Source organism: Aulonocara sp. 'chitande type north' Nkhata Bay, linkage group LG6 (assembly GCF_057382095.1).
Source record: "Aulonocara sp. 'chitande type north' Nkhata Bay isolate Kocher_YH1m ecotype deep benthic linkage group LG6, A_spYH_male_GT1.1, whole genome shotgun sequence".
Lineage (NCBI taxonomy): Eukaryota > Metazoa > Chordata > Actinopteri > Cichliformes > Cichlidae > Aulonocara > Aulonocara sp. 'chitande type north' Nkhata Bay.
This window is the reverse complement of record NC_141349.1, coordinates 13,767,709-13,780,888: the sequence shown is the minus strand read 5'-3', so window position 1 is coordinate 13,780,888 and position 13,180 is coordinate 13,767,709. Positions and strand designations below refer to the sequence as shown.

At 38.9% G+C, this 13,180-nt stretch overlaps 1 protein-coding gene across 1 annotated transcript; it reads left to right on the top strand.

Moving 5' to 3' along the window:
- Nucleotides 1-5,860: 5,860 nt before the first annotated feature.
- LOC147327443 (cell adhesion molecule 4-like) lies at nt 5,861-10,534 on the top strand. Its single transcript, XM_086295085.1, has 5 exons — nt 5,861-6,182; nt 7,849-8,118; nt 8,369-8,701; nt 9,139-9,396; nt 9,504-10,534. Exons 1-5 carry the CDS (start codon nt 5,981-5,983, stop codon nt 9,698-9,700), a joined length of 1,260 nt encoding a protein of 419 aa, XP_086151211.1. The 5' UTR covers nt 5,861-5,980; the 3' UTR covers nt 9,701-10,534.
- The last annotated feature ends 2,646 nt before the right edge of the window (nt 10,535-13,180 follow it).

Sequence of the window (13,180 nt, the reverse complement as noted above, 5' to 3'; positions counted from 1 at the left end):
GACAGGCTGTAACCAGCACAAGCCTCACACACTTCTCACCTGACCAGCTGTCGTAAGAGGACAGTGTGCTACAGGCGAGGAGAGGGAAAAAGAAACAAAACAGAAAAATGGGAAACACTTCATATAATTGAATTCAGCAGATTAACTACAAGAATAAAAACATATAAAATAAATAGTATGAGTGTACACATAAAAACAAATAAGCTAATGAGGCCGAAGAAAGGCGTAAAAGCATGAAAACCCTGACAGCAGAGTGTAATTTGATGACAGGGCCTACCAGTTAGTTAAACTTTAGAATAAAGCAAACTAGAATCGATCCTGTCAAGCTGTTATTTCTGTTTTTTTTGTTTGTAGAAGCTTTCAGTGTCTGTAAGAGGTATCAGTCATCACTCAGAGAGCTGTGACTTCTTTATATTCTCATAGGAGTACTGGCAGTATGACTAGCTGCCAGTTCTTTGAATCAAAGTCATAGTGTTAAAATTAGCCGTACTGAGAAAAAAAGTCCCGTCAGGATGCAAACGTAATCCACTCCTCAGTGAAACTCATCAATCCACTGTTGCTTCATTTTTTCCACTTCTGTCAACTTTGCAGAACTGAAAACTCAGTTTTAGCTAATCTGACGCAGGCCTGTTACAGGTCAAAGCTGAAGTATATAGATGTACTGTTAAGTGGAATCTGAATGTAGAAATATGCATTTATGTTTTAGCATTTTCATTTCCAAACAATCAACAAAGTCCTGGTGAAATTTAAAGGCTGCTCAGTTTTGCCTCCAGCGTGTGTGTTTTCTCCCCTCTGTGTGTTTGTGTGCATGTTTCTTATTTAAAAGTTTCAGGAGGACAGGTTAAGAGGAGGCAGACGGGTAAAACTGTAAAATGCAAATCTTCATGCCAGAGCTTGACTCAGATGTGGAAGCAGTCAGATAATCAAAACAAACCAGAAGAGGAACAGGCAGAGGGCGAAGTCCAGAAATGACTTGGCTCTGTCCAAAACTAGACATCTTTAAGGTTTTTAAGCTACTTTAAAGCATTTTTTCTCTGTTGGCAATTTGTAACCTCATGAATGAACATCAGAGATTAGCTCGAGTTATAAGGAGAAGCTTTCACTGAGCCTGAATAAAAATCAGTGGAAAAGCTAGAAAGCAAAACATGGGCATTTTTCTTCTTCTTCTGGTCGCTGGAGGCTGACAAACAAACTAGTGAAGCTAAGCTAACTAAAGTATGACTCCAACCATTCCCACGGTTTTTGCCACCTTTACTTTCATTTCTTCTTTACCAACGGGAAACTGAAACAATGAATGCTCTGATTTGATTCATTATACTGTTTAATGTGTTGTGAATTTAAACAGAAACACGTATATGTAAAAAAAAAACAAAAAAACAACCACACATCCATGTGGCAAATCAAACTTTAAAAGCAGTTATACAAACTCACAAGCACACAGAAAAATATTAACAAGATGAAGCACAAACCTCCGCTAATGCAGCTCAGTCTCTGAGCAGTGTTTACTTTTAGGGAATAGTATTGTATTTTATACACATACACTATGTAGGAGCAGGTAATGGACAAGGTATTGATTTGTAAATAACTGGATGTGAACAACTTCAGCCTATTATATAATATTATGCTACAGTATATTTACAGTACAGTAACTAACTAACAAGTCATTGTCTTTCTCATTTTTAAAGATGTAACAAACTTTGGATTCAACTTGATGTAAAATATAAATCAGGTTTGATATCATTTGTGACATGATATTTGATTGTAAACTATAATGTCATATTTAAGATCTCCACTATCATTTTATAAATGTTGCCAATATTAACAAAGGCACTAAATTTTAACCACAGTTTTAAAGATAAAAGACATTTTATGAAAGTTTAACCTTATTTGACCTCAAAGAAGCCGTCAGAGGTCCAAAGGAATTGTCAGGGCCTGGATCTGTGACCCAGTGTTTTGAGTTTATTTTGTATTTTTGTTTTTCTTTTGTTAGATTGCATCAATGTTAAGTTCTTGTGTTATTTAGTTAGGGTTTATTGAGTGATTTATTCTAGTATGTTTTTATCCATGTCTCCGTATTCATGAGTCTTTCCTGTCTTCGATGTAAGTCTGTCTTAGTTATGCTTTCGTCTCCCTTATCTGTTCCCGTGTGTCTCTCCCTGTGTTCTCAAGCTTGTGTTGTCATGTCCACGTTTCATTATGTTTCACAAACACTGTGTAGGAGCAGGACCGGAGTGGACTGCAGACAAATTTCCATGACTCCACTCCACAAGATTTCATAATTTTTTTCAAAATGTTCTTTTTACCAACAGAATAACATCCAATGCTACCAAAAACATAACTTCCTTGTCTGAGGTATTTACTGAAAAAGCCCTGTAACATTACAGACTTTCAGTGACTCTACTTCAAACTATGGTTATCTGATAACCACAGTTTAATAGATCTGGAGAAAGGAGATGTTGGGCAGATGTTACACTCCTTAATTCTGTGGGTATAGTATTCTAGGAATGTGCTCAGTAAGATTCAGGATTCAAGAAGTTTATTGTCATATACACCACAAAACACAAGTGGCCGTGCAGAGCAATGAAATTCTTACTTTGCGAGTTCCCTTCACTCAACTAAATAAACAACTAACTAACTAAAATAAGGAATAAACTTAACTAAAGTAAGAGAAATGTATTTTAAAGCCAGTTTAATTATTTTTCCCAGTTTAATTAGCCCCAGTTCACACAATAATGACGTGAATTTGAGTTTTTAATCTCATGTTTTCAGATCCTGCTTATGGATTCTTTCTACTGATGTAGATGTGATCCAACTTGTCTGGTAGTTTATGTGAGACTGAGGCTGATTCTGTTGTTATAATTCTGATTCTTGTGATTCTTCCATCATTTAAACACTTTGAGTTAATTATTCAATTATCCAATATTATCCAGTAGCAATATTTACTGATTAAAATCTCACATTCATTCATTGATTCTAAAAATCTAATAATAATCCAGTGTCTCTGATATGTGGATTATGAACTGCATCTATTTAGCTGTTCCCTCGCTCACCCACATTTCAGTTACTACACATTACAAAAACACAAGACTGAATTCACATCCCTAAAATCTGTGATCGCACTGAGAATACCATCGCATGCCTTTACACTACAAATGGCACCAGCGTGTCTGGCACTGTCCCAGCACAGAGAAGCAGAGAGATAAGGTCTAACCAGAAAGCTCACAGAGTCCAGTTTAACTTTATCTGGAAGTTTTGTCTGAAGCTCCAGTCAAACAGAATATAAACTCCTTCACCATTAGATGTTTAACAGTCCTCGTTCTCTCTTCCCTTCACTGCCCTGATTGGTCTCTTTGAGGCTTTCCAAGTCTTCATGCACAGAAGCACCTCCCCTGTCACTTTAGTCCCGAAAAACCTTTTACTTCCTGACTCACTAACAAACTTACATCATCCTGCTTGATTCTCCTACTTGTAACATTTTGAATCACCATTGTTGCCAGGGTTGCTGGAAAGCTGCGCTCACAGTCACAGGAAGTCCAGACTGGAATGTGCCAAGTGTCCTCAGATCATGAGGTGATGACAGCAGTGGTCTCTTTTAAGTATATAGTTGATCTCATTTGACATTTAAATCCAGTATTTAGTTATGTTGGAAGTGATTAATGAAAAGTTAAAGTGGTTTAGTTTCTTTGTATTCAGATCATTTCTTAGTGTTTGCTTGTTTTTCCTTTTGACCTCTGTTTGTTAGGTCACTTTTTGCCACTTCAGTTTTGTTTGTAGGTTTTGTTGAAGCTGTTGGTTTGTTGTGTTTTGCTGTTTTTATTTAGCCTAAGTTTACTTCCATTAATGGCTCAGAACTATGATTTTCTTTTTCTAAAACTATTTTTGATTCTTTTTTGATGATCAAATAAAATCCACGTGTTTCACAACCATCTAACCAATTTTCAGTTCATGTCCACTCTATTTAAATAACGCATTTTACATACAATAGCAAACATCATGAAGATAAATCTAAAATGAAGCTAAGTAACTGGAATCTGGGATGGCAGCCTTACAACAGCAAACTCCAGCATTAGCCAGCATTTTCTGCATTGAGAGCTTCTGTGTTACTACTTTAAGTTCATTTGTCTACTTCTAGTTAAATTTTTTTGCTTGAGTAACATATTACATGCCTTAGTGTCTGTAGCACAAACATTTTACAGATTCATATCAGTGCTTTTACTTGGATTAATATTAAAAAAGATGTTTGGTGTGAATAACAAATTGTAGCTCATACTATACCAACAGCATGACTTGAAAACTTTTTATAAATGACTAACACCTTCAGAATTTCCTCATTTAATGTTGCCATGGTTTCAGTGGTTGGCTCACAACCAACATTTTTGTATCTGCCTCAAAAAATGAAAACCAAAGCATTAAAATGAGTCCAAAAAGCAAAGGGAGGCAAGATTTTAGTAAACACAGAAGCATGTTGGGAATGTAAACTGTCTTTACACTCCTTAAGGCTCAGCACGATTACCAGTGACCCCCGAGTCAAAAGCCTTTTCACTAACACTTGTTCATTTTTACTGTTACATATAAAAATATTATAGGAGCTATAAAGAGAATAGTATACTTTAGACAATGTCACTGATATTGTGATTTTTTTTTAATTGGAGAATGGATAAATGCATTTGTTTGATCTAGTCTGTGTGACAAATCAGTTCGTTTGGGGAGATTTAAACTTCACAACACTGTGTTTTTATGATTATGAAACTTTCGTCCCTGACTCAAATGAATGACATGAACGAATGACAAGTTTTCTTCAGATGGCTTGGTCTCTCTGTTTCACTCGTGTGGCTCTGCTGCTGCACTTCCAGATGTTCTGATATGTAGTCGTGCCTCTTATGACTTCAAGCTGGAGTAAGGGGGAGCGAGAATAAACAGACTAAAAATAACTAAGGAGGAGTGACTAAACAAGGTTGTAGATCATTTCTGAAGTGTGAAGGAATGAAACAGATAGGAAGACAGGCTAAAGGGCTTTTAATGCTTCAGTCTTAGCAGTTGAGAGCTGGTCCTGTGCACGACTTTGTCCTGGAGGAAGGCTTCACAGGAAAGAGATAAGGGAAATCTGCTTCACTGAAATAACTAGGCCTCAGCATTTGTGTGTGCAGACCAGCAGGAAGGGACATAAAGTATATTTGCTGAAGTTTTTGAGTTTATTGAAATATTTCTAATTTATACATTTAAAAGCAAAACACTGCAAACTGTTATTGTCTTTCCTTTAAGAAAGCACATTTTAGAATTTATCACTCAGATCAGTCAGACTACATACACGTTTTCATTTACCAGTGTGTGTGTGTGTGTGTGTGTGTGTTTGTGTGTGTGTGTAAGATAAGATAAGATAAGATAAGATAAGATAAAACTTTATTAATCCCTCGGGTGGGTTCCTCTGGGAAATTCGGTTTCCAAAAGCACAGCACCGGCAGAAGTTACAGTTACAGAATATTATATATGCACACACACACACACACACACACACACACACACACACACACACACACACACACACATATAAATACAGAGACATATAAATAAAATATACGAAGGGGATAAATAGAATAAATAGGAATAAAAATAAAAATACAAGTGAATTGCACATTTCAAGTATGGAGTCTATTGCACCATTGACTATTAACAAAAGTACTGTACAAAAGGTATTGCACAGTGAGGTGAAGAGGCACTACAGCTTAGTTGTTCCCCCCTCCTTTGTCCTCCTGTTGTTTCCCCTCCCTCTCCCCTTTGTGTGTGTGTGTGTGGGGGGGGGGTCGTGGTGTTCAGAGGACCTGACTGCTATGAGGCTGACATGAGCTCATCGCTTATTTTTCTTAATGGGATTTCCCCGAAAATTCAGATTTCCCAGATGGATGTTTTCGATTTCACTTTCCCAAAGAGAAGACCAGCCCGCTGATCCACGCCCACAGCTTATAAAGGAGCGTGGACCTCCATGTTGCTATCTGTTCTGCTCTCAGTTCATTACAGACACCATCTGGCCAACAAACTTTGGGCTCGGAGATTTTTTTTATTAACAAACGTTTTTTCTTTTTCGTTTTCCCAACGAAACTATCTGGACACGATGCTTTCCTGTTACCTTTTCCTCGTTATTTCTTTGATGATCTCCTTCCGAGACGTCCGCGTGTCCGCCTCTGGTAAGTGTCCCGTTATCTGTTGTGCTCAGAGATTTTTTTTCCCCGTACTTTTGGGGGGTAGAGTGTTGCTGCTTCAAAGTAATACAACAGTTTGATGCTTCGTGTTTTTATTATGAGACTTAGAGATTGAATTATTTCATTATGTCTCATGTTACTAAATAAATGGGGGGGGGGGATAAAAGGAGTCAACATAAAGTTTTACTAGCAAAGTGCTTCTTAGAATCGACCTCCAAAATCTCCGGACCCCTCTACCGATGGAAAAGCATTCTTCCTAAAGCTGTTCATTCGTTTGGTGTTTTGGTGGTGGCTGAGAAACCAGACAGTGTATAAACTAGAGCGATAAAAATGTATTACAAAGTGGCTCCATGGCGTAGGGATTTACAAATTCTCCGCTTTGATCCATTTGGGACTGTGTCCGGATGGCAGCTGACCTAAAAATCTGCCACATCAAACTTCATCAAGCTTCCCGCTGTGGTGATCTGTTGTTGGGAGCAGCCGAAAGTAGCTTTCCTACAAAGACTGTCAGACATTTTCCATTTGTGATGAATATATTTGCTTAGCAGGAGACTTAGGAAAACTTCATTCAAATAAACTACAGTAGCCTGTAACCTGCACAGTTACAGTTACTCTTTTTCACATATCTGGATCTGATCAGGCTAACCCACACTGGTTAAACTGATTTGAGATCTATAGTGACCGCGAGGTCTGTAGCATATAATTTACATGCTTTTTTATAGTCATTAAACCAATCAGAGACCCGGGTCTCTGATTGGTTTAACTGATGTTGGTTTAACTGATTGGTTTAACTCTCACTTTATGAAAGTGAGACCAATTAGGATGGAACAGGATCGACTGATCACTCAGAACAACTTTATGATTGATTTGCTCTGACTGTGCCTCAAGGAAAGATGCACATAAGGGCCAAAACTTCCCACTGCAGGGTTCAACTGTTCAAATTTTTCCTTTAACTTGTCACCAGAGTGTGTAACTATGCAAACAACGTCTCTCTGCTTTCTTAATCCTTATTCTAATTCTTATTATATATAAACCTTGTACAAAATGTTCTGATATCAATTGAGAAGTTGAATCTACTTGTATAATCTTGCTGATTAATTTTGTGTTTGATTTTAACCCTGGAACACTATCGCTATAAATAGTAACACGATCACTAATGCCGGGTGATTTTTACCCGATATAATATAACCAATGAAAAGAAATCAAATATATCAAAATATGACAACACATGACAAATTAGAGTGGTCTTCTTTTACTTTCAACTGTGCTATGTCTAACAAAATGAAAAATAAAACTCCTAAAACAAAATAATGACTCTGGAAAGCTGGTCTTTGGTCCACCCATTCCTGGGACATTTGAGACTTCCCTGGTGATGGCACAGGCTCCTCGACACGCAAACAGCTGCAGGAGAGAGAAATCATGTAAATGTATTTTCTCGGGTGTAAATCACCCAGCGATAGTGTTCTAGGGTTAAATAAACATATACACACAGAGAACAGCAGAGCCATATAATGTACAAAGATTTTATTGGGTTGCAAAACCTTTTACAGGATACAAAATATACAGTAATGTCTGACTAAAATAGTGCACACTGTGTATGAAGTGTATCTGCTAATCTACCAAATAACAACACTGGATGTGTTTCTTACAGATTCTATCTGCACAGAGTATCCTGTGTTCACTCCATCTGCGCTGGTAGTGAAGTACGGTGACCCAGCCAATGTTACATGTGTTGCATGTCAGAAGGACTGCAGTGGAGATGCTTCAGGTTTAGAGCACGCTGTGGGAAAAATTTCACAAAATGGAACCACGATGTTCTGGACAGTTGACAGACTGACTGAATGGGGCATATCTCTACAGTGCTATTATACCAATGATGCTGGTGATCAGTGTACTACCGTTCTGAATCCAACTCTTTATCGTAAGTATGCTTACTTTATAACAGGAGACGCATTAGTGAATTTTACATCACTTATACTTAGTTATAATTCTAAAGTGAAAATTGCTTTATAACCTTATTATTATATTTATTAATTCATAGATTAATTAAACTTCTTTATTTGTGGAAACATACAGTTGGATGGATTCATACTCTCAGCTGCTGCAGACCAACCTCTAGCTTACATTCTATGTTGTTCTTTACATTTTTGTTTCTTTCCCTGTCTTCACAGAGCTTCCAGAAAGTGCCTCCATCAGCTTTGTAAACCACACTGAGATGATGTTTGAGAATCAGCAGTACACCCTGCAGTGTAGCGTACAGAACGTAGCTCCTGTTGAAAAGCTCAATGTGACCTTCTACAGTGGAAACACAGCACTGGGTCACCTACAGTCCAACAGTGAACAGAAGAAACCAGTGAATGAGACCTTCACCCTGAACATCACTCCCAGAAGAGAAGATGATGGAGCCCAGTACTGGTGTGAAGCCAAGCTGGAGCTGGGACCAGCTGGACCACAGCGCCCTCCAGTGGTGACATCAGAAACATTCTCTGCTCCTCCAGTCTACTGTGAGTCTGAGAGAAATAAAGATGCTCTTTGTTCTGTTCCTCAGAGTTTAACATTTTGAGCATGTTTCATGTCACTGGTTTAGTTTTATGTCCCATTACTTTACTGTTTTGATTCTTCCTCACACCTCTCATCACTGTTAATGAACAGGCTCTAAAAAGCATCATCAACAAACTGTTGACTGTCACAAGCTGATGAACATAGTGGAGGATTTAGCTGCTAAAAACTAAAACACTCAGTGTGTTTGTAGAGACCAAAAATAGAACTCCACTTTGTTTGTGAACCTTAAAAAATAATAATAATTGTGTTTAAACTCTAAATGAAAATTTTTTAGTATATATCAATTTGTTTGTAATGTTTCCCGATATTGAATTTCTCTTCCAAAATTGTTTGTTTTGCTAAATCTTTTGTTCTTTTTTTTCCTTCAATAATCACACAGATGGGCCTGAGCTCAATGAGCCACGAAATCCAGATGTGATTACAGTCAAAGAAGGAGACACTGTACACCTGAACTGCTCCTCTGTGGGAAACCCCAGCCCCTCATACACCTGGACACGCCCAAAAAATAGCTCATCTTCCTACACTGGCAGCGTTCTCACTATCAGTTCTGTCGGCTTTGAGCATGAAGGACAGTATATCTGCACTGTGAGCAACACAGTAGGGAATGTCACCAAGGAGTTTAACGTTGATGTACAAGGTGAGATTTTAGTTTGTTTTTCACATCCAGTTTCAATTCAAGCAGTGTTTGGATATTTTCTGTTTGACTAATTTGAATATTCTCTTTTTCTGTTTTCTTTACCAAAGCCTCTATTCCCAACTCTGCAGCTTTCCCCTGGATATGGATAATAGTTGGGGTATCTGTGGCTGTTCTGTTTGTCCTCATTTGTCTGCTATGTTGTCTTCTCTATAAACAAAACCGAAAGGGAAGCTACAACCTAAAGGATGTTTTACGGTTTCCTATGCGCACTGCCTTGCCTCTGCAAAACTGCGAGAATATCTGAACTGTGGACAAACAGTCTGGAGCTGTTTCTTCGACATTAGGTGCTGTCTAATTCTTCAAGTCAATTTGTCAAGTTTGACATCATCCCGGTTTGATTGAGGTAGTGGTTACCTTCCTCTACTGATGACATCTGATGACACCAAACAACAAAAATGACAGCATGAAATGAAGACTTTAAGTGACGTGACCGGTGACCTAAATACTGAATGGAAAAAAAGCTTCTTTCTCTTTTAACAAGCTTCTGCTTTTAAGGTACTGTAACACAGTCAGCAGCAGTTCTGCAGTCACTTCCTGTAAATATGCTGCCTTAAATCCAGGTCTTGGGTTGCAGCTTTTAAGGAGTGATCTCTAGATTTCATTGTAGTGAGTGTGGAATTCAAAGTTCCCGTGTCGATATAGACTGAAAACATAGGATGTCACCAGCTTTTTCCTTTAACTGTTACACAGCCTGGAATTTAGTACTGTTGTCATGGCAGCAGCTTACTGGCCTTTGTCTGTATTTCTGCCACTACTTTGAACTAGAAGCAAGATGTAAAACATTCGCGATTTTGACTGTTGACTGCTGAGAAAATCGAGTTCTATGAGAAATATTTGATATTATTTTAAGTTATGTTTTCAGTATTTGGTGACTGTAAAAGTACAAACTCAAGACTAACAGGACACTAACTTAAAGATTCTGCACACTTTTTTTTTTTTCAATTTGTTTTGGCAAATGTGAAAGTAAATTAATGCTATCAAATCCATATGCAAGCAGAGGGCTGAATATCCACTATCACTGCTGTGTGGATGAACATGCTGTTTAACTGTTTTGTTTGTATAAAAATAATTTAAATGACTTTGTATGTTTATTTAGACATGTGCTTTTTTTGTACTAAAGTCTAAAGGAGAATTTCTGTTGCTTCCTTCAACGAGTGTAGTGGCTGCAATTGTGTCAGGCTAGCTTTGCACTCCTGACCTCCACTGTAGAGAATCAGAGGAGAAATGTGAAACATGCAGGTTATTGGCTCTGCCAGCACGCTGCCTCAGACTTGCAGCTCCCATCATTGCCAGGAATCTGGAAGAGGATCGTGCCAACTTAGAGCCATGCTTCTACCGGCTGATGGGAAATAGACAAGGCTGAAGTGTTTTGTTGTTCACATCCGTTATGAAATTTCCACTGAAGCCCTGAAACCCTCAGAAAGTCTAAAGTGTAAAAAATAAGTGGTCTCTGTGACACCACCCACTGGCTTGTGGGCTGAGGTTTTGAAGCCTCAGGTTTGACACCATCTAAGACATGTTAGGCGTCATGTTTCTGACCTGTAGCAACCCCCATCTTTCATATATTATCTACGATTCAAACAAACAGCTAGTGACCTACCAACGGTTGCCACATCCATGTATGTTTGTGTATAGTATGTGTGATTGTTTGTTATATTGTGGGTATTAGTGAAAAAGGCTAAGTTGTAATAATACAGTGCACACTGGAGCTTGTGTTTATTTTTAAAATGTAAATAAATTACAGAACCTTTTTTGAAAAAAAAAAAAAAAAAAAAGAAAGAAACATGTATACTGATTTTTTTTTCTGATTCTATTTATCCTGTGGAAAAATCTCACCTTGTCTATTTGTCTACATTCAGTTCAATTCATTTTTATTTATATAGCGCTAAATCAGGATAACGCAAGGTGCTTTATATTGTAAGGTGAAGACACTACAGAGAAAACCAAAGCAATTAGGTGAACCCTTATTAGCAAACACTCTGGCAACAGGGGGGGGGGGGGTGGAAAACCTCAATTTTAACAGGAGGAATTCTCTGACAGAAGCAGACTCAGGGAGGGGCAGCCATCTACTGCAAATGTTTGGAGCAGAGGGGAAGGGAGACAGGGCAAAAGACAGCCAGAGAGTAATAATAACTAAACAATTCAAATAATTAAACTACTAAAAACATTTTTAGTGGAGAGTGAAAAAAGGTGAGTGTGGAAGAAACACTCAGCGCATCTGTCACGGCAGTGTAACGGACTCGGCGCGGACTGAGGAAGCACGGTTCAAACAGTTCTTTATTAATGGCACTGGTGCGCTATATACATGTGAAGGGGTGGAAACACCAGGGCCCCGAGGGTCAACAGGTTGGGGAAACACACGTCTTCGTACTCCCTCCTCTCCTGGTCCGAACAATCTCCACACAAGCAGCTCACTTTCACTCACCCCAGGCGTCACAAAGAGGGCAGATCCAGATAAACCTATTTACAGAGACGTGGATTAGTCAAAGGCAAGTACGGGAACAACAGAATCGCTATAGAGCCGGGCAATACTAACAAGAGTAGCTCAATGTTCCAGCGGCGAGTAGTTCAGAGCCCCTGCCTTAAGAAGAGCCAGAGATCAACTGCAAATCACCGGTGATCAGCTGCAGGTGCGTAGGCCAAGGGCAGGAGCCCAATCTGAGCTCCGCCCAGGCAGACAGGCAAGAGAGAGAGCATGGCGAGGAGAGCAGAGAGAGCAAAACAACAAACACTTGTGGCCACACTGGGCTGGCCGGGGAGGCACAGGGACCATGACAGCATCATGGGAAGCCCTCCAGGATCCTAGGCCTACTAATGGGCAGTTCAGGCTTACCTGATCTAGACTTAACTATAAACTGAAATTAAAGAGGGTGCTTGTCTTTTAAGAGCTGATTGCACAGAAGAAGGCCCTGAAAGCTGAAGTAAGCTTTGAGCAGTCTGAAAGTGAAAAGCACTAATGGAGTGATATGGTACAATGACGGGTCCTGATTGTTCAAGAGCTTGTATGTGAAATATTTCTGTATGTATATCAAAGTCTACCTGACATGTTCTTTCACTGTGAAAACAATAAACACAAGTAATGAGAGAACTGGAACTGGTAATTACGAATTTCCTGTTTATAAGATTCTTCAACGCCAGATTAACTCCTGCACTCTTCTGAATGTCTTTGGATTTCAGGGGAAACTCCGCTGCAGAAGTTGTACATAGGATGAGTGAGTAAATGTGCTTCCTCCCCCTGCTTCCTGCACAGGAAGACATTTCCAGTGAAAGGAGTAAGGGAAAAAAGAGGGCACTAAGCCTGGTTTTTCTTATCATGCCATGCTTATTCACTGAAAGAACATCATAATTGATAAAAAAAAAAAAAAGCACACCCAAACCTCCTTTAACATCCAACTTGTCTTCTTACATTAAACTTGTCTCAGTCCTGTGTAAGCCCCAGTAGAAAGTGTTTCTCCCCCGCTGATGAAATAAGTAATGCTTGTAAACCACTTAAAATATATATCTTGTGCTAAACATAATTAAGGCTGGTGTAATGTCCTCCCTTGTGTTTGTTATTGTTGGAATCACTTCAGTGTGTGAGGCTGGCTGTTTAGCTGTTCTTTAAAGACCTTTCATATTGTACACTTTTAGCCCTGCGATAGACCGGCAGCATGTTCAGGAGTACCCCGCTTCTCATCCCATGATAGCTAAGATAGGCTCCAGCAGCCACCCGCAAGCCTGATAG